Source organism: Parasteatoda tepidariorum, chromosome 5 (genome assembly GCF_982258835.1).
Source record: "Parasteatoda tepidariorum strain Cologne lab strain chromosome 5, Ptep-v5.0, whole genome shotgun sequence".
NCBI lineage: Eukaryota > Metazoa > Arthropoda > Arachnida > Araneae > Theridiidae > Parasteatoda > Parasteatoda tepidariorum.
Genome location: NC_141759.1, coordinates 29983792 through 30006308, shown reverse-complemented (window position 1 = coordinate 30006308; position 22517 = coordinate 29983792). Strand labels below are relative to the sequence as shown.

At 28.2% G+C, this 22517-nt stretch overlaps 1 protein-coding gene across 1 annotated transcript in view; it reads left to right on the top strand.

Annotated features, from left to right (window-relative positions):
• The window catches only part of LOC107445236 (dipeptidyl peptidase 9), a 46153-nt gene extending 27077 nt beyond the window's left edge, over positions 1-19076 (top strand). The window contains exons 14-21 of the mRNA XM_087163595.1: positions 974-1109; positions 3911-4091; positions 6206-6317; positions 10172-10274; positions 12263-12312; positions 12400-12542; positions 15816-15927; positions 16912-19076. Coding sequence (XP_087019721.1) covers positions 974-1109; positions 3911-4091; positions 6206-6317; positions 10172-10274; positions 12263-12312; positions 12400-12542; positions 15816-15927; positions 16912-17004 — 930 coding nt within the window. The 3' untranslated portion in view covers positions 17005-19076. The remainder of the gene's footprint in view (positions 1-973; positions 1110-3910; positions 4092-6205; positions 6318-10171; positions 10275-12262; positions 12313-12399; positions 12543-15815; positions 15928-16911) is intronic.
• The last annotated feature ends 3441 nt before the right edge of the window (positions 19077-22517 follow it).

The following is a 22517-nucleotide window of genomic DNA, read 5'->3' as shown; positions in this document are numbered from 1 at the left end:
TTAATTATTTTAATGCGTTATATAGCTAGTATTTAGTTTTAGGTCTATTTTTCACTTAGTTATGTATTCAAATTAATCTCAAAAAATTTATGCAACAATTCTTGTTGTATTTAAATAACTAAAAATAAATTTTGGAATTTTTATCCCAGATTTTGAACAATTATTTTTGAGATTACTATGTACCATATTGTTGATATGAGAAATTGGATTATCAAGTTATAATCTGAGAATGTTGATTTATTGCAGTAATTTCTTGAAATTAACTTAATTTTAATTTCTTAATTAATTAATTGCTATTTTTTTGTTCTATTTTATTTTGCAATAAATTAACTTCTTCCAAATTGTGCATGAAAAATGAGAATTGATAAATGAAGCATTTTTTGTATTACTCTTATATTGATAACTATTTTTATTAGAAATTCAAATAATAAATATGCATTTGTGGTGGTATGATGGTGAACTTAATCTCTGTTTCTTTTGAGCTACAGAACTTTAAAATCTGATGAATATATTGTTTTTAATCAGCTTTTGTTACTGTTTATTTATACCATTAAAGCAAAGTTAAATTATACTCTATAACTTTTTAGACACCATCTAAAATTATTAATAAATGTTACTATTTTTTTAAAAATAATTTTCTGAAGAAGAAATTCTTTGTATGGAAAAGAAATCTTTTGTAAAAAATAGTTTGCTCAACATTTGTTGCCTAGTTTAATTTAGTCAAATTTTTTAAAAAACTTTTTCCCTTTAAAGTTTTCAGCAAAATCACCATAATTTTCATTGTAAAATTTGACAACCATAATCTATTTTCTCCTAACAGGTTTTCTCCTACATAGATTAACTTATACATTTCTTGTCTGTACTATTTTAATTTCAAAAATTTTTATAACTAAACCATTATTATATTATTAGTATTGTATAAAATATTCATCTGCATATCAGTTTATTTACATTACTTATTTTGTTTCTGTAGGAATATACATTGTTTGTATCAATACAAAGTAGTTTAAATCAAACACCTTTTGGACAAGTACACCAGTTATATTATTCAGTGAATTATCCATACAAAGTTACAGTACAAACTCTCGGATATTTTCTGGAACCTTCTGGTTAGTATGTTCTTCATCATTACCTATATATTTTATTTTTTTTTAAAAATTTTTTCACTCACTTCAATAAACAAATTTTTCACTCACTTCAATAAACAAATATTTCACTCACTTCAATAAACAAAATTTTCACTCTCTTCAAAAAACAAATTTTTCACTCTCTTTAATAAGCAACTATTTCAAAAAAATGTTTACAAACATAATCTGCTAAAAAATAATTTTAATTTATTTTGATCTTGAAATTTATTTTATGACATTGAGGAAAACAGAAATCAATTATTATTTTTTTTTCATTTTTTATTAGTTCTAACTAAAACTTTGGTATTTATTTAAATAAACATATTTGTGATTAATGTAGTTTTTGTATTTTGCTTAAGCATGTATTTTTCACTAATCATTTCATTAAAACATTTTTTACTCTCTTTTAAATTTAAAACTTAGAGACACCTAAATAAATATTTTATAACACTTTCTTTTTATGTAAATATTTTTACTTTTGTTTTTGTTTTATGAATTGTTGTGCTCCATAGGGAATATTAGAATATAGGCATGACACTCACAATATTGTTTGTAGAATAAATCTAAAGTAGTCCAGAGAGTCAAAGAGATTTCTTAAGAACCTTTAAGGTCTCTGTGATCAATGTTGCTGTTGTTTTTACTTGAAACGTCTGAGCTTTTATAGAACTAAATAGCGTAACAGGAAATACTGAATTGGAACATTCTAGGAACTTCTAGAAGACACAGAAGCAACAAATGAAAGCTCATATTGCATTTATACATTTTTGTATTTTCTTCGAGCTGTGAGGATCGAATTTCAATTACTACAACCACTCTGCTATGCTGACACACGTCAATATAATTAGTATGTTTTTTCTGTATCATCTGTTTTTTTTTTGTTTTTTTGTTTTTTTTAATTTACAGGATGCTTGCGTTTTTGAAAAGCCCTTAGAGGTGCTGTTTTCTTTGGGGTTTTTTAAAAAGTGCTTAATTTCTCCTTTTCCAAAATGAGATTTTATTTCTTTACCATGTCGATTTTCGTCTTGAATTATGCAAAAAAACGTGGTTTTCATATTGTTCCTTTCAACATTTTCATAATTCATTTAATCACAATCCATATTGGTGTGCCGTATGAAAATGCCAGTCATTTTACATGTTTGTTGAAATACTTGCGGATCTGCATGTGCTTTCACTGATCAGGATTCGGTTGGAAGAATTTTTGCACTCTCATGTGCAACAGCCCTTGGAAATTGAACATAAAAATTTCTAAAATTTTTGATAACCATGGGGACTGACCAATGGTGACCATTTCCAAAATTTTTTCCTTAATAATTGCAAAATAAAATTTTCTTTTTCATTTCATTGCTGATGAAGTACCATCCTCTCTGTCACTGTCAAACCAATGGCCTTCTTGAGTTTTATTCTATTTATAGATCAGTACCATAATCTTAGAACTTAACTTGGGGGATCATTCACTAATTATGTGTTTTCATGTGGGCCTAGAGCAGTCGACAGCCACAAAGCTTCATCACCTCAGAATTTTCATTTCTCTTTCATTCATTAAATTTAATAAGGATAAGAATTGGTTGAGATTCTTAATTGTAGAAATTTTTAGCTGAGGAACTATTCACTAATTGCATAAATTTTTTATTACTTATAAAATTTTTAGTGCTCTTAAGTTATTTTATGAAAAATCTCAATACTTTTTAAAGACAAGATTTTTTTAAAAAAAATGTGTGAAGTGAGTTTTTTTTTACTATTTTAGCATTTAGCAAATGTAGTAAAAAACCTTATGTTAATTCAGATTTGTTATTTATTTAATAGCTTAATTTTTTACATATCTTTATAAAATCAGTATTTTTAATCTTGTTAACGTTTTGTTAAAATTTTTATAATAATAATTTTAAATTAAAATTACTTTTTTTAAAAAAAAATGCATAATCAAATAAATTACTTATTAATTTAAAAAATAGAATGTGTGACTGAATATTGAATGTATTTAAAGTTCCAAGGACAGAAAATTAATGATTTAAAAAATATTGTATAGCAGCAAGATACAGTAAAGTTTTTGTTGATGTAGAAACTCTTCCAAGAACATTGCGGCATCGAAAAGCATATAGGTTTAAAAATAAAACTTTTACAAATTGCTATATTAAACATTGTTTTTATTGAAATTTAGTATTATCACTAAGATTTGTTTTCTAATTTTACCATTCATATAGTTTTCAAGAGATTGCATTTTTGTTTTAAAATCATGAAAATAATAAATATATTTTTTATTTTAAAATCATGAAAATAATAAATATTTATTTTAATTTTCAATGATTGAAAATTTTTTGTATGAGTTTTACTACTGAACTAGATAGCTACAAAATTGAGCAATTACGTGAATTTTTACAAATTTTTTTGAAGCATTTTGCTTTTTTTTTTTAAATTTCAGAATTGTTTTTTTTTTTTTTTTTTAAGTAATGTCTAATGGAATTATTTTATGTAGAATATTGCCATGGGAACTTGATAAATAAAAATTTCTATAGTTTATGCATTCATTTTCTATAGTTTATGTATTTAAAAAATCTTTATGTACTTTTTCCAAAATATTTTTTATTTGAACAATAGATTTAAATTTTTTTACTTTATGCTACATTTTTAATTATGAAATTTTTTGGTAATTAATAAATTTTTAAAGAGGCAGATATGTTCTTTTCAATTATTCTGTAAATGAAAATATACTTGCTGTTTCTTTTTATATTTATATATCTTAAAAACTAGTGTTTTTTCAAACAAATATGTATTAAAATTTCCAGCCGTACCTTCTACTTATCGTCAACCTGAGCTGTTTAGTCATAAACTTCAATCTGGTCATTTAATCTATGGTATGCTTTTCAAACCTCAAAATCTAAGAATTGGTGAAAAATATCCTACTGTGTTAACTATATATGGTGGTCCTGAAGTGCAATTAGTCACAAATAACTTCAAAGGAATGAGGTAAGAATATTTGTGAACTCTTTTATATTGAGATTCTAGAATTAATCCAGACGATTTGCGATGAAAAAGCAGTGTGATGCCACAATTGGCATTATATATTTCCTAACTTTTAAAATATCTTTAATTACTTAAACTTATTTTTTTGATCATATTAATCAAATTACAGTACAGAACCCGTTATCCGGAAATCAGAAAACTGGAAAACCAAAAAACCAGAACAAAATTCGATACATTTTCTCGCCATTTTAAAAAATTGTTTTTTTTCCTCGTAAGATTTTACCATTTTTCTTTCTTTTTTTAAAGATGTTCACCTTACCATAATTTTGGAAATAATCATTAGTGTATTACTTCATCGTTTTTTCTTATTTTTAAGATTATTTTCAAATATATATATATTTTTTTAGTTGGGTTTAACAATAAAAAAAATGGCTTTTTGTAGCGATTCAGAAAACCGGAAAAATCAGTTATCCTGAATAGCGATGGTCCCGACCGTTCCGGATAATTGGTTCCCTACTGTATATTTAAATTAGGTCAATAAGTTAATCTTTATAAATGCGATCATAAAATATTTTGTTCTTTTCTCATCGATCAATGTAACGGCTAACGTTTTATTTCAATACTAATGTAGACTCATTAATTCACCTCCGCGCTTAATCGAAAACAAAAATCTATTTATAACTTTTTATAGTTAATTTCTTAACTGCAAATATTATTTAGTTACATGGTTATAATAATTCTCACAGTCTTGTTGACAGTTTGAGATCGCCAAGGTATTTTCAAACCTAACATTGATTATGCGGGTTTGGCTTTATTTTGGCTGTGTTATATTTCGATAATTCCTCAATTTGGAATCTCCTCTCCCTGCTTCTGTATCCTTTAGGAATAAATTCATTAACTTTCTATTTCAAATATGTGGCAACTGGGGGTGCCCTTGAGGGCCTACCAGTCCCAACTGTTATGATATGGATGCTAACAAAACTCTCCATGCAAGAGAATATTTATCTTAATTGCTTTAAGGGATTTTCTTTTCTTTATGTTATGTTATGCCATTTTATATATATTCATTTTTACTTTAATAAATAAAATTTTTACTTAAATGGTTTTATTCATTTTTCTGGAGATAGTACTTTAAATACCACTGTATGGCGATCACCAACATCATAAGCATGAATGAAAAACATATTTATTTATTGAGAAGAGATTTGAATGAAATAGAAATTTAGCTTTTAAATTGTATGAAATTTTTCTTTTTCTCTATGACATGAATATTTATTAAAATGTTTTTTTTTTATTATTTTTTTTTTACTGTTTTTCCTCTACAATTTTATTTTATTTTATAACCGGCATTGGATAGCCGACCCAATTTTGGGTTTACGACTACTAATGTTCAACTACATAGCCTTGCAATTTTCAACCCATTCCAGAAGATACGGGAACTCCTGGATTAAGTAATAGGAGAAATTTACATTCACGGAGAACTTTTTCATGGAACTTATCCGCATTTGCTAAAGACATTTTATCATTTAAGTATTTATAAAAATGTTTGAAATTCACACCCAGAATAAATTATAAGTGTACTAAAGTTGTACAGAAGGAAAATTCATCGTAAAATCTCTCGTTGCAATTTCTAGTAAATCTTCACATCTTTATTAAAAAAAATTTTTATAACCGTCATTGAACTGCTGACCCAATTTTGAGTTTACTGCTGCCTCTGTTTAAGGCTGCTGCCGTAGCCTTGTAATTTTGAGCCAATCCAAAAGATCAAGTATTAGGAGATATTTGCATTCATGGAGGACTTTTTGATGGAACTAACCCTCAATTGCTTTACATGAAGAGGAAAACTACGAAAACCTCCCACAGTTAGCCTGGCAGCAAGGGTACTCAAACCTATGATCTGCCTACCACTGAGGATATTTAACAACAGCATTGTGATCAGTGCGAGCCGGGTGTGGAATTCATGTTCACCAGCCATCACTGGGATTCGAACCCGGTTCACCTTATTGGAAAACAAACACTCGTATCCCCTGAGCAATCACAGCTTTTCTTCCAAAATTGTCTATTTTTTGTTCATAATAAGTTAATGATTTTAAATAAGTTACATGTTTTTTTTTCAGGTGTCTGCGGCAATACTTGCTCTCTGCTGAAGGATATGTAGTAATTTCAATAGATTGTAGAGGCTCAAGACACAGAGGGGTGGCATTCGAAAGTCATATCAAAGGGAGACTGGTAATTTTATTACTATTTTGATTCTTGTTATTTATGCCTTAAAGCTTTGTGATCAACTTTTCTGAATTTTAAACTGACATAATTAAATTGCTTTTATTGCTCTGAAAACTATTTATGTTTATTTTCTATGTTAAATTCTAACATGAATTTAATTTTTAACTAATAAATTTTTTTAACAAATTTTTAAATTAGTTTCCCTGTTGAACATTATTTCAATAAGGTTGCCAGGCGACTAAAATACAACTGTTTGCAACTATTTTTGGCATAAGGCGACTATGGCAACTTTTTTTCTTCCTGAAAAAGCTAAAAAAGCAACTATTTTCAGGAAAAGGAGACTATTGGGAGACTTTTCTGCACTCCTAGCAATGTTTTTTTTTTAAGCATAAATTTGGTGGAAAATCTACACCCCACAAGATAGTACCTGAACACACTGAACTTTTTTTTTCTTAAAAAAATTTTTTTTGAAAATTTTGAATTGCAAATTTGAGTCTTCACTTTTTAATGATTATTGCTACGAAATTCCGCATGAGTTAAATTTTTTTAATACAATATTACGATACTTGAATTTTGAATTTGAGTAATCACTTTTCATATATATACAATATATATACAGTGAATTCACGATAACTCGAATCTGATAAGACTGACGAAAAACTTCGACATATCAGAAGTTCGACTTACCGTTAGTTTCGGTTTTAGACTTTCAAAATATTGTCGGATTATTTAATTAATGCTTATTAATTACAAATCTCCTAAATGCTTACAATATTTAACATCATTTTTCTGACAAGCCATTTACGATAAGACTGTTTGAAGCACTTTACCCTGGTCCATCGGCTGCAACTTTGCTGTTGTGTTTGGCGGGAGAAACTGCAAGTTTACTGCTTTCAAATTAGGTAGATCACTATGCGTTGTGCATTTATCCTTAAAGAGTATCACTTTTCTTTTTTTAGCAAAGAATTTCCGATCCAATTTTCTTAAATAGTCTTCAAATAAAACTGATGTCATCCAAAACTTTTTGTTAGACTTGTAATCCAAAGGATACGTTTTTACATTCTTGAAACATCGGGGATTTTGGTATTTTCCAATAACAACTAAGGGCAATTTCTCTGTCCCAGACGCATTTCCTCCAACGAGGACAGTCAAACGTTCCTTGCTCATTTTACCCCATGAGCAGTTTTCATCCTTAAACATCATAGTCTTATTTGGAAGGCATTTAAAAAATAAACCCATTTCATCAATATTGAAAACATCATTTTAACTGTATCCTTTAAGTAAATTTGGTAACGTTTCATGTAACCATTGTTCACATACTTCAAGAGGGACAGCTTTAGCTTCTCCATGAAGAGTGCGAAAGACATTGTGTGTGTGTTGCAAAGGAAGGGGCAAGATCTCAGCTCCTAGGTTTTTTTTTTTTTTTTTTGCTTTAAAAGATAAAAAAAAAATCGAGTTAAAGGGAGTAAAGTTCGAGTAATCGAGAGTAATTAACATGAAATTGAAGATAAAAGGGTCGGGACCTCATAAAAAAATCGAGTTATAGTAATATTCGAGTTATCGTACTTCGAGTTATAGCGAATTGACTGTATATATATATATGTATATACATACATACCAGGGCTCGAAAAACCACCCGTCCGCCCGTCCTCGGCGGTCAAAAATTCCCCTCGGACGACGAATTTCTCAAATCCGACGTCTGCGTGGTACTACATTTTTAATTTTTGTTGGAATATATCTTAAATTTTAATGTGTGTCATTAAAATTTAGGATACATAACATCGTTAAACACCAGAAAACTTAAGCCCTCCTAGCCCAAGCTATTTATAAAGACCTAATGCAGCAAAGTGACCCACAATACAGCAACATACAGGGCATGGTGGAATTGATGTTTTTTCTGTCTGGGAGTACTGCAGCGATTAAAATAGGCTTTTCAGCAATGAAATTACCAACAAAAAAAAAACGCATTATGTACTGTTCTTAAACAAGAAGCGTTAAAAGCAATTATGAACATCGACCTGAATGGAAAACCCACTTCAGATTTCTGTGCAGAAACCTCTAAAAATCATTGGCTTGATTGTAGAACTGGCAAACGTCATATTTGATTCATTTAAAAAGCGCTGTACCCTCGGATAAATTGACATTCCAGATAACTTGACCTTTGTCATTAAATTATTTCATAAAAGAAATACTAGATTACTATTAGTGACTTAGTATTTCATTTATTACTGTATAATGTAATCCTAGTATTTGTAATCCTTGTAACTACTAATTCATTGTGCAATTTTTATAAATGTTAGTAATAAACAAGAGGAAATTTTAATTTTATTTATTTGGAAACTGCGGGTTAGTTTCAAAGGAGGACGGGTACGTTGTTGGACAAGCCGTCATCAGGGACGGGTAAAATTTCTGAGTTTTTTCGAGCCCTGATACATACACCCTTGTGCAAATTAATTGAAACAAACTCAATAAATTCAGAAAACTAAGAGAAAATGCTATTTTATTTAAATTTATACAAACTGAAAAATTTTTAGTACATAATATGATCTCCACCACACTTTATTAACATTTGGACACGATTCGGCATGGATTCCACTAATTTTTTACAGTCATTTATAATATTTGTGTCCTTGTACCACACATGAATTAATGCCGTGATTAGCTTCTCCATAGTTGTACAGTCCATATTTAATAGGCGATTCTTGCATATGGCCCAGAGATTCTCAATTGGGTTGATATCCGGGAGAGTTCCCTGGCCATTCCAATGTCTCAATTTGATTCTCAGACATGAATTTCTTGACAATTTTGGACGTATGACAAGGAGCTAAATCCTGTTGAAAAATCCCTGTTCCATCAGGGTATCGTTTCTTCAACTCTGGAACAACTTTTTTGCCCAGAATAGTAATGGACTGCTCAGAACGCATCAAACCGTCAATAGGCTGCAAAGGTCCAACCCCATTGTATTCGAAACAACCCCAAAACATCTTCTTTAAAAGACACGAAAAAAAAAGTTTGTTTCAATTAATTTGCACAAGGATGTACATATATAAACATTTACGTTTATTTAAAATTTATCATATTTGCTGCCAACTTGACTGAATGGATCATGGTATAAGACAGTTAAGTCATTAACAAAATTTTAGACATATTTTTGATGAATTTTTGTTCTTATTTAGGCAACTATTTTCCTAGATTTTGGCTACTATATATATGTTTTAGGCTACTAAAAGCAACAATTTTTTTCATTTTTTTCTGTGGCAACCCTGTTTCAATTATCAATTGTTCCCTAATTTTCCTCAGTTGGTTGAAGGTCATCATTTATTCTATTATAATTTTTTCTATTCCTTATTGTTTTTAGAATAAAATTTTCTAGATTATCTCACAAATGAGATTAGAAAAGGTTGACACCACTTTTATTCACCTACAAACATGACAAATTTAATTTTACAGTGTTAAATCTAGTTGTTAAATAACTATCTTGACTAAATTTTAGATCATCTTTAACATTTTGCCATTAATGAATGATTGTGTTTCAAACTTCCAAATGTTTTATGTAATATTATTGAAAAATAATTACAAATACATATGATCAATTACATAGTCTTTTTACAACATTGAATGTATAAATTAATAATAAGTAGTAAAAAAGATGTGTTTAACTGATTGACATTTTTAAACTTTGCTTATTTAACGCTTATTTTACTAAGGAAAAACGGAAAACAATGATAGGGGTATTAGATACAAATAATTCCAAATGTTGCAAATTGGTTTGTTCTATATAGAACAGATCACATTATAATCATCATTAAGTTATTTATTTTTCCTAATATATCATACATGTTCTGCAATTTATTTTTCAGGGAACTGTTGAAATTGCTGATCACGTGGAAGTTCTGTTATGGCTATCTAAATCCATGGGCATCATTGACCTGTCCAGAGTAGCTATTCATGGATGGTCTTATGGTAATTATATAATGTTAAACTCTATAATCACAAGGATTTACACTTACTCTGTAAACATTTTAGCGGAATGCCTTCCAATCTTGTAGATTCTTTTGGATTTGAAAAGTTTCTATGAATTCTGCTCAAATGAATATAATTTTTTAATCCCTTTAATGATACACTGTTTCCCTGCTTTAAAGGATAGGATTATATTTTAAACATAACTTAGATTGTATTAGAATGTTTCTAAAATAAGTGAGCCATTTTCACAACAGCCTGTTGTGGGCTATGGGGGTTATAGACAATAGGGCTCCAAAATTTCCTGACTGACACCATGATTGTGGCAGCACTGCACAGAGGCCATCTTTATTTTTCAAATAAACTGGTACAACCTGAAGCAGAATAGGCTTCTAGCTGCCCTGGGGATGGAATCCCAGTTCTTCACTATGACAGTTCAGTGCTTTAACCTCTGTTTTGTTATGATTTTTTTTATCTTGACTTGATCTGATTTTTGTTGAAGTACCTGCCCGCGGCAGCGGGCACCCGACTTCTTCATATGGATTAGGCTAAATGGCGACTGAGACTAATGGCATTATGGGAAAAAGCAAGGATAGTTGATGACTGATTAGTCTGCTGCATTTGCAGGTCATATCTGAGTATTACTGTGACGTAAATAGCAATTGAGTATGGTTGTTTCTTTGTCTAGAATGAGATTGAAATTGGCAGTTGCGCTTTTCTTAGCATCACTAAAGAAGCTAGCATTTTGTTTATTCATGAATTCTTCAATTAAGTCCATATTTAAATCTTTCCTGATATATTTATTTGGGAAGTGCCAAAGGGCACCGGTCATTCTTCGAAGGAATTTATTTTGTAGAGTTCCCAGCTTTTTTATTTGTGTGTTGGTTAGGCAACTCCATGCTGTACTAGCATGATTTCTTATCACATGTTCATATGTAATATATCAAGCATTTATTAGATCAGTGTATTAATCATATAAGTTAAACACTTGCTGTATTTTAGTTTTGCATTTTTAAAACTTCTATTTGACAAAATTAAGTGCTACAAAAATAGTGAATGTAAATAAATATACTTATTGTTAATGATATAGAAATATGTATGATTAAAACTAGAAATGTGTTAAATATATGCTTATAATATAATATTGCGTTGTAGACTATCAATTTTTAAAATATATATTGATGTGAATATTAATCATTTTATTGAAACTGGATGGTTACATATTTCATCCATGTTTTTCCTATTTTCTCTGGAATGGTATGTGGGTAAAATAAACAAAAATAAAATAAGAATTGTGTAATATCTGTTGAAAGTTAAAATACAGTACAGAACCCGTTATCCGGAAATCAGAAAACCGGAAAACCAAAAAACCGGAACGAAATTCAATACATTTTCCCGCCATTTTTTTAAAAAAAAATTTTTTTTCTCATAAGATTTTAGGATTTTTCTTTCTTTTTTTAAAAAATGTTCACCTTACCATCATTTTGGAAATAATCATTAGTGTATTACTTCATCGCTTTTTCCTCTTTTTAAGATTATTTCCACAAAAAAAAATTTTTTTTTAGTTGGATTTAACAATAAAAAAACGGTTTTTTGTAGCGATTCAGAAAACCGGAAAAATCAGTTATCCGGAATAGCGATGGTCCCGATTGTTCCGGATAATCGGTTACCTACTGTAATAATATTTCAGTATTTCACGTAAAAAAATTACGAATTTGTGTTAGGCTCTTATGATTTTTCAAAAAGCCTATATAATTAGTTGAAAAATATATTACCATAATCAGAAAAAAATGAGAACATACTATTTTAGTAAAGCTGTAGCTTAAAATTTTTACAAAGATTCAAAGATATTATTTATTACATAATTTAATTATTTTGTAATTTTATTATTTTGTAATTTAAATGGTTTGAAACTTCAGACTTTGCATATTGAGGTGAATTATCATATAGTTTGGTTTATTAGTTTGGTCTATTAATACTTATATTTTTAGGTGGTTACCTTTCTCTGATGGGCTTGATACAAAGACCTGATATTTTTAAGGTATACATGTTATTTGGTTTTTTTAAAATTTGTATCTTGGTGATTTGCTATGTGCTATGTATGCTATGTAAAACATATTACTTCTAGGTGGCTATTGCTGGGGCCCCAGTTACCTCATGGATGTTGTATGACACAGCCTATACAGAACGATACATGGACACCCCCGCTAAAAATGCTTCGGGTTATACATCTGGCTCTGTTTTGGCTTATGCAAATGATTTTCCGGATGAGTATGTATTTCCAGTGTGAAAAATACTTTTTTTTCTTAAATTATATCTAGTTTTATGATTAATTTGATTTGATTCAAGTCTTTTAACCTTTTGCTTACGGCGCTTGGCATGATGAAATCATTCTGGTCCAATTAGTGATTTGTTTTGAATAATATTTGATCTGATATGACCTCCATAAAGTATTTGATTCAATCAAATATGATAAATTTTTAACAACAACAATGCTAAGCGACTGCGAGGTTAGGTCAAGTATTCATAAAATACTTTTTATCACATGTAAGATAATGAAGAATAAACATAATGTGTACTTTTGTTCAAAAGTATGTTATGTTTCATTGCAAAAAAAAAAAAAAAAAACACATATTATTGAAAAACTACAATTGTAAAAAGTGTACTTTGTTGTCTGTTTGAAGGTAATTTTTTTTCATTTTGTCTATGGCAGTTTCTGAATAAGAAAGAGCCTTATATGTTTCTACTAAATTGTTTGAACTAGGAGATGTATCTATTTCGATTGGACATTCCTTATTGTTGTTGCAAAATATCAATATATCATCTAAATTTGTAAAAAGAAAAACAAATCATTGTTTTAAAGTGAACATATTTAATTTATAAATATATTCCTAAGGTTGGGATTTTGTCTTAATTTATTGATATTGAAGGTTTTATCTTGAGATACAATAAATTCTGATAAATAACGAGAGTGAATTGTTATTTGTTATATGTTTAAAATAGACTAATAAATAAATTAAATAAAAGAAAACGAAAAAACTGACTGTGGCTAAAAGCATTGTGAAACTTTTAAATTACAATTTCACATAGCTGTATGTAAAATAATTAGCTGTTTAATAAACATAAATCAATTAAGTGCATTTTTTAATATTTTTTCTATATTCATTCTTCTTGGGGTTCCAAAAGTTGTTAAATTAGGAAGTGTTCACATAAGAATTTGTGTATTCATTCTGTGTACCATTCGAGCAATTCCATTCCCTTCAGTTTGTAACTTTAAAAGCTGAAAGTACAAAAAAAAAAAAAAAAAAAAAAAAAAACAATTAACAGAGTTGGATTGTTGAAATTTATAACAGAGCAAAATGTATTGGAATGATTCTTCATAATGAGGAATTAGAATAAAGAAAGTAATTCTTGAACTAGGATTTTAGGTAGGTAGAAAAAGCCAGTTACTGGGAGAATAATGTAAAAAGTTTAGCAAAAAAAATTTTTTTGTAGCATAGTGTGAGTAAAATTAAAAATTTGATTATTAGTTTAAGGTCTACTTGTGAAACATGCAGTAAGAAATACTATGCATGGAGCCCTTCAGCCTAAAAAAATGCTTGTTATTAGACAAATTTTTTACTTATATTTCCGTTGCATTTGTCTCAAAGCTCAGGTACTATCGACTGCAAAATAAGGATAATAATAAATAAGAAACTATAGTCTTATGGAAAACCAATAATTCTAATTACTAACTGTTTAGATATAATCTGAATCATTTCTAACAAATTCGACAAAAAAGTGAGGTTTCATTGAGAGAATTGATTACGGCTAAGACATTTTATACCTACATTACAATACTTGGTGATATTGGAGTTTTCTTTTGAAATCGGTTTTAATAGACAATTTGGGTTTTGAATTTTTGCGCACTTTTTATGGAATGGGGGATGGAAATTGACTTCCATTAACTGTAGTATTTGTTTAAAAATGTGTTTTTATAGTTCAGATTCTAATATATGTTGTAAAAAATTGTAATTTTAGATTCCCACTATTTCTTAGTTTTGTAATGCTGTAAAAGTGTGCTTTTATAATTTGAGTACATACTCTATCTTATCTATGAGCTAAATTTAATTACTTTAGGTTTTTTTTAAGGATAAAATGTTTTGTTCTTCTATGTTAATTGCTTCAAGAATTAAAGAGCTTTAGCCCTGAGTTAAAACAATAGTTTCCTCAATAACACAATAGCTTTCAACTAATAGTCTTCTTTTTTTTTTTTAAATAATTAGCAAATAAATTTGATTGTTTACCAAACAAAACAAATCAAAAAAATGTTTGGATATGCTGATCCACTAAAGAGAATGATTTTTGAATGTAATCCAGTAACATTGAAATATACTTCAAATTGCTTCAATTTTGATTTAAAGATATTTATTAACTGCTGACATTTCTAGCAATCTAATTAATTACAGCATAACTATTTATTTTTCTTTTTTTTGATAATTCTATTTTCCAATATTCATATTAATTCTGTAGTAAAAAGCAATGATAACATCACATATTAAAAAGCTCATAAATAATAAAATTTTCTAATATTTCATTAATTATTTTCAGAAATTTTCAGACTATATGCACTGAATTGCACACATCAAATTTTCAACTTAATATGATTTTTTATTTCAATAAAAACATTACCATGAAACCCACAGTTTGTTTTGCACATTGCTATATAGTATTTTTCTTTGTAAATAAGCAATTACATTTAAAACATTTCAAATTTAAACCTCATCAAAACATTTCATTTCCTTCATAATTAATCTCTGAAATTTAGATGCCGTACTTACTGAATTGCGAATATCAAATTCTCAATTTATCAAAGTATACTTAATATGAACTTTAATTTCAATTAAAAAACATTGCCATAAAATGTACTGTCTGCACATTCCTGTAGGAGGTATTCCTTTGCAAATAACAACACATTTATTAACACATTTCAATTTTAAAACATATTAATACATTCCATTCACTTCTTAATCATTCTCAAAAATTTAGAGATTGCACACTTCAGATTCTCAATTTATTATTGCATATTTAATATAAATTTTTATTTCACTAAAAAAATTTTTAAAAACTGTACGGTCTGCTCATTGCCAAATATTGTTTTCCTTTGCAAATAAAAATACTTTTCATAAAGCATTTTATTTAACATTTGAACACATAAAGATAAAACTTATGTTCCCTTTATGCTTTTTAAAGTATTGACAATGTACATTATTTTACTTAACAGTTTTGTACATGCTCTTGTGGTTTGAATTCATGGTGAAAATATAGGAAGCATGCACCCAAAAGTGACTAGTTTCTCTAATTTGCATTTCTGTTTTCATCAAAAGAATTTTTTCTTTATAGAAATATTTGTCAAATGTTATTTTATGTTATGTTCTTGTATTTTAATTTAATGTTTTAAATCTTCTATACATTTAATTTAGCCTACCATTCATTAACATTAATAATTTATCTTATTAACTATTTTAACTTTAAAAATGAATTCTATTACATTTTTCTTTGCAGAGAAAACAGATTATTAATTATTCACGGTTTAAGAGATGAGAATGTTCATTTTGCTCACACCAGTCAACTTATCAATGCATTAATAAAAGCTGGAAAACCTTATCAATTACAAGTGAGACTAATGATTACTTAATTTTTGTTTAATAATTTGCTATAGTTATTATTATAATTAAATAAATCAAGCAAAAACGTAACTAAGTTTTCTTTTGTGATTGTGCTTGTAGAAATTTATGTTAAATTTTTTTTTATTTTAATCAATTAATTATTTTTTTGTGTATAAATAAAAATCATAACTGTGGTAGTGCATTTGAAATAAAAGATCTTTATGGCAAATCAGTTAAAATTGTAGGAATATATAGAAATACTAAACATCTTTTTAAACATAGTTATTAAAAGTGCTCTGCAAACGGATATGTATTTAGTAGTTTTTTTTCACTGCATCGTTTCTTTAAATGACATGTCAAAGACTTTCAAATATGAGATTGTATTAAGAGACTATTGTTAAATAAAGATTAAAATTTTGTTTCATTACTACACATTTAATTTTTAAATGAAAAATTTATAGATAGATATCTTAAATTACTTACTCCATTTTTTAAACTTTTTTTATTGTCATATAGAAAATACCCTCCAGTTGCTATTGAATTTCTATAGTTTTATAAAATATATTTCCTTGTAGTAGCAAATGCTGTGTGTTAATATTTTAATAAATTGGAATTAAAAATTTTTTATCCACCATTAAATGTAAATAATCTAAACATATGTATGAAAGATCATATAGATAAGGGTCATGTTCTTAATTTCTGTTAAAAGTTCCATATACATTTTATTGTTTTAAAGTTCTCTGCTTTTGTTCTCTACCTCTAGAAAAAGCATTTTGCAAAAACACCGAATGTTAAAGGATGTGATGGCAGTAACTTTTATTTTACACCCAAAAATTAATTTGAAAAAGGAAAAAAAAAACTTTAAATATAAAACTTTTTCTATATTCTGATTGTTTTATAGTAATGCAGAAAATAAAAAAATCTTTCCAGTTGCTTATTATCCTTCCTTACTCTATTTCATATTGTTTTTATATATTTTTTCTTTCTTTCAGATTTATCCTACTGAAAGGCATAGTTTACGACATTTAGATACTAGTGAACATTACGAAACGACCCTGCTCAGTTTTTTACAGCAGCATCTTTGACTTGAAGAATTTATAGGCTGTTTTTTAATTGCATTAATGTATCATTATCATTTACAAATAATTCACCTTTTCAATTTTAGATGTTCAAGAGTTTTTTTTATTTTAAAATACTATTTTTAATTACAATGTATCATGCTTTGGTTATAAAACCTTTATTGACAAAATTACAGCATGGTTATGATTAAATTTACCTAATTTAGACCAACATAAGAGTTCGTTCTTGGTGATGGTATGACGTTGAAGCTTTGTATTTACATTATTATGGGCTAATAGTATGGGACAAATTTATCTCTCTTGACACCAGCCACCGGGCATAGCAAATTGAGTTTATAAAATAGTCTTTTAGTTGCCACCCTCTCCATCACTAGTTTTTTTTTCGTCAAAAATTTATTCCACATACATATTATTCTAATAATTGTTTTTTAAAAAAATGTGGCATTATTATGAATGATTTATAACATTCTGAAAATTAGTTTATTTCACACTTGTTTCTTAAAATTTTTCTTTGAAATGAATCTTGCAATTTTATTATATCTTGAGAAATGTTTGAAAAGAAATGCCTTTTATAATTAATATCAACACTTTTTTTTAAACCATTTTAAATTTCGGAAAAAGTGGCCACTTTTAAAAATACAACAAGTACCCACTGACCAATAGCTAAATTTCCTAATTTTGACTTATAGCTAATGGGAAAACGAAATCAGTTTTTATCACCAGGGGACAAAAGGTGTTTATAAAAATCAGAAAACACAAATTTGAAGCACAAAATTTTATTTTACTATAGCGTCTATATGCAATATTTTATACTTGTTTCTTAAAATTTTTCTTTTTTGAAATGAATCTTGCAATTTTACTATATCTTAGAAGTGTTTTAAAAGAAATACCTTATATAACTAATATCAACACTCTTAACGAAATCAGTTTTTATCACCAGGTGACAAAAGGTGTTTATAAGAAACAAAAAACAGAAATTTGAATCACAAAATTTTATTTTACTATAGCGTCTATATGCAATATGAATGATAGCAATATGATATGATAGCAATATGAATTCTATTCTCCTGAAATACATGTTCAGAATAGATTATAATAAGCTAAACCTAAACACAAATCAATTTTAGATTTATTGCAAAAACATAAGGTGTCTTCCTTTTAACACAGCTTTCATCCTCTGACATTGCAGCATGACTTTAATTCCCCAGTTTTGTCGAATTTAGCAATAATTTTTTAATTTTTTTTCTGAACTATGATAGTACAAAATAATTTTGCAGTAGTGACTTATTAATTGCTGGCTTTTTAAACCACTCTAAAAGCAATAATTTCCTTTCTTGGTTACAAAAGCGCCATCTGTTGGTCAAATTAAAAAAAAAAACTTGAATTATAATTTGAATTGTTCATGTAATGTTAATATTGAGTTTCATTGATGTAATTGTTTCAGAACAAACACTATGTTGATCTAAACATGGTAACTTTAGTTATAACCACTCTGTTCAAAAGGTGTTATGCACCAGCAGTAATTTCAACGCTAGAAAAATATCTGATTTAGATTTTGTTATTATCAACTGTTTTGGAAGAGAAATATCTGATTTAGTCTATGTCCTGATAAATCAGGATGAAAACAATTACTAATTCTAATTTGCCTTCTATATAGAAAATTGATATATCTGTGACTACCAGAACTAATATAAAATTTAAGGTTGTATATTTAGGAAAAATGGCTGTTTTAAGAGAAATTGAAAGCTCATATGAAAAAAATCTAAATTATCTTCAAATATGTATTACTACTTCCTATTAAAAAAATAAACTAAAAACATTGTTCTAAGTTATTTGAAAAGACTATAACCTCTGCTGTTGTAAAGTGTCCTGTTTATAGATGACTTTATTAATTTTACACTAATCTTGAATTTTGTTTCTTTTCTAAATTTATGAAATTTGTACTGAAGTTTGAATGGACGTATATAGTGATTATTATTTTGTTATTATTAAATTATTTTGTCTTACTTTTTTCAAAAAAAAATATTTTTGACGTATATGTATAAGCATAGAAATATTCACCAGAAAAAAAAAAGAAATGTATATAATTTTTTTTTTTACATTTAGTTTGGCTTTGATAGTGTATTGGTATTTATTATTTATTCCATTAAATTATTTAACTAAATATTTTATAAAAGATTTTGGTGTTAAAATTTCTTCACTTATTTAAAAATGTGGATAAAATAAATTAAGTTTGCTCTGCTATTACTCTTTACTCTGCTTTAAGTAATAAAAATAATTTTAAAAAATTGCCTTAAATTCTTAGAATTTTTAAATTGGGTGGAATTTTTATTATAATTTTAAAAGCTTAAGAATAATAATTTTTACGCAGCTTCATGCAATAATTGCTTTACATAAATTTATTCAATCATATGATTTTTTTTTAAATATACCCGTAGACAGTATTTAAAGCATAATTTTACTTAATTTTTTTTCATGTGTCTTTAATATGCAATAAATTCTATGGAGCATCAAATTTATTTTTCTATTAATTTTTTAAATTTGCAGATGTAAAAAAAAAAAATGTTAGGTTCCAACACAATATTTATTCATAAGTCACTCATAGATTCATAATCTTGTATCTGATATTCCAAATGGGACTTAAAAAAAAAAAAATTATTACATCTTATTACAGATCTATCTATTTCAGTTATGTTAACTACAAAGTGCAGAACCTTTTTATTTACTGCTTGTTGTGCTTCCCAGACCCTGTTACTGCTTTACAGTCATTTTTCTTTTCATTGTGAAAAAGAAATTTGATTGAAAAACAAATTTAATTTCAGTTGGCTGTGTTATGCAAAAGAATAAAGCAGCTCAAATAAAACTTATGACCACTAAAAGAGGATTAATTGAAATTTTATAGTTTCTCTCTCTGTTTTTGGAATAAAAAGAAAAAGAATTCTATAATAATTCTAAAAAAACGTATCTGACATGCCTCATAAACTTAAAAATAATAACAATAAAAATAAATATGTTTTTTGTTTAATGAATAATTTGTCTTAGAGAAAATTTCCATTGGATGAAATATTTTTATTTTTAAAATTGACTCTATTTTTTTTCATGCAGAAAAACCATAAAAATGTCTGTAAATATCATTAGTATCTTAAGGGATGGCTAATTCTTTCTTGGCTGTAATGTGCCAAGATAATAGTTTAATCTGTAAGTAAAAACATATTTAGCAAGGTATTGTACATGACATGAATGTAGCATCAATTTTTATTCAAATCATTTGTTGTAATTTGACAAGTATTTTAAAAATGCCTGATTGTGTCATGCGCGGTGTCCTATAAATGACGAAGTATAGCAAGAAAATGGTAGAAATGTGTTGTTTACTATGTTCTGCGTTGGAAATTATTATCTCTAAAATATTCTAAATTAGTTGCATAGCTAAACAACAGATGAGGCTGTTTACTGAAGAAACTGTAACATAATGTTTTCCATTGCCTGTCAGACTGTGCCTCACTGTGCTTACAACTCAGGATTGTTATGAAAACATTGTTTTATAGTTTTGTTTATTTATCATAGCCATCTGTTGATGAACTTTGGAACTACTTTTAAAATTGGTGAAAAAAAGACTGGTTCAGTAAACTGTACATTTTTATCTTGTTCCATTTTTCTTCACTAGCTTAAGTCATTTTTGGAACATCCTGTAGGAATTGTGTGCTGTAAACAAAGAAAAACTATTTTATTGTAATTTATGTCGTAAAAAATATGTTTTAAATGCATATTATTTTTCTAATTTTTATTAATTAGTTTGTCTTCACAAGTTTCCTTAGAAATGATATGTTGCAAATATTTATTGTGTCACAATCGTTTAGATAACTCTTGAGCATCTATCATTGCCTTACATGCAATAATAAAGCCTGCAGATGATGACATTATTTCACACTCTTATTGCGATCAATCATGCTTGTTTAAAGTGCTGCCTGTGCCAATCTTGAAAGACTTAATTTATTGCTCAGGCATCTGCATGAGAGTTTAAAAGTCTTCACCATGAATATAAGTGTAATGTGATGTTTATAAGGCTATTTATTAAATAGAGTGTTATTTATAATAGTGTTTTTTATTTTATTTATTTTTATCAAACACTACTTACCTAGTGTCCCAGTAGTCACCAATGATTTGAAAAATTAAGTGAAAAAAAATAGGAACTGAAACATGTTCTGTGAAAACAAATCCACTCAAGCCCTGATCGAATTTTTTTTAAATTTATTATTATTTTTTTAGCGACAGACCCTGAACTTATCATTCTTTGCCGTGGAAAGTGCCGGACTTGTTACTCATTTTACGTACCATGGTGAGCACCTTGTGACCAGAGTCAGACTCTAGCAACATTACCCACACAACACTGCATCAGATACCCATTTATAGGGTGGGCCACATTCACATATAACACAGGACAACACACAGAGAGAATCATCCACGCCCTGAGCGGGATTCGAACCCGCAGCCATTGTCTTCACAGTCAGGCACACTAACTGCTCGACCACCTAATTGAACGAGAACCGGAGTTTAGCGAGAAAATCTAAAATACTTGATTCTTATAATGTTACGTCTACGGAAGCATAGCTTGTTTTTGACGAGCGAACATCGGTTTTAGTGAGTAATTTTTTGATTCATTCATTTTGAGATTCATAAAGTTTCTACTTTCTTCCACCCCTACAGCTTATTTAATCCATTTTTGCAAAAGGCAACTGAAAGTTTGTGGTGATCCGTAATTCAACGAAGAGACAATGAGATGGTTTGTGACCCATGTTTAGCAGTCGACCCATTTTTGGATTTATGAATGTCAATGTTCAACTCAGAAAGCCTTGTAATTCTGAACCCAACTCAGAAGAAAAAGGAGCTCCTGGATCGAGCATTGGGACAAACTAGTCTTTGTGGAGAATTTTTTGATGGAACTAACCAACATTTGCTTCACAAGGAGAGTAAAACCTCCCACTCTGATGCAAAGAAGATTCTAATTCATGATCCTTCTACCGCTGAAAATATTTTAGCTCTATGGTCGATGTGAGTTGGAAGCAGATTTCGTATCAACCGGCTATCTCTGTAATTCGAACCTTATTCACCTCAATTGGTGGCAAGATCTTATCCCCGAAAACACCGTGGCTCGATAACCAAATTTAAACAGAATGTGCATCAATGGTAAAACTATTGTAAAGGTCTTTTTTTGTAATAATTTATGCCCATTATACATTGCAATGCGCCTATAAAATTATTTATGTCAACGCGTAGTTATCTGGCCATCATCTTAGGCCTCTTTCAAATGTCATTTCAATGACCCCAAAAATCAAGTGTGTAGTATTGAGATATATATTTTTCGTATAATTTTATGGACCTCACCTCTGCATTATTTTTCATCTTAGAGAGTGATACCAATCACCTCAGTGTTAAAATTAATTTTTATAACTTCCATTACTAAAATGTAATTTACCATCGCTAACGCTCGAATACGCCATCTGGCGAGAAGACCGATTCCA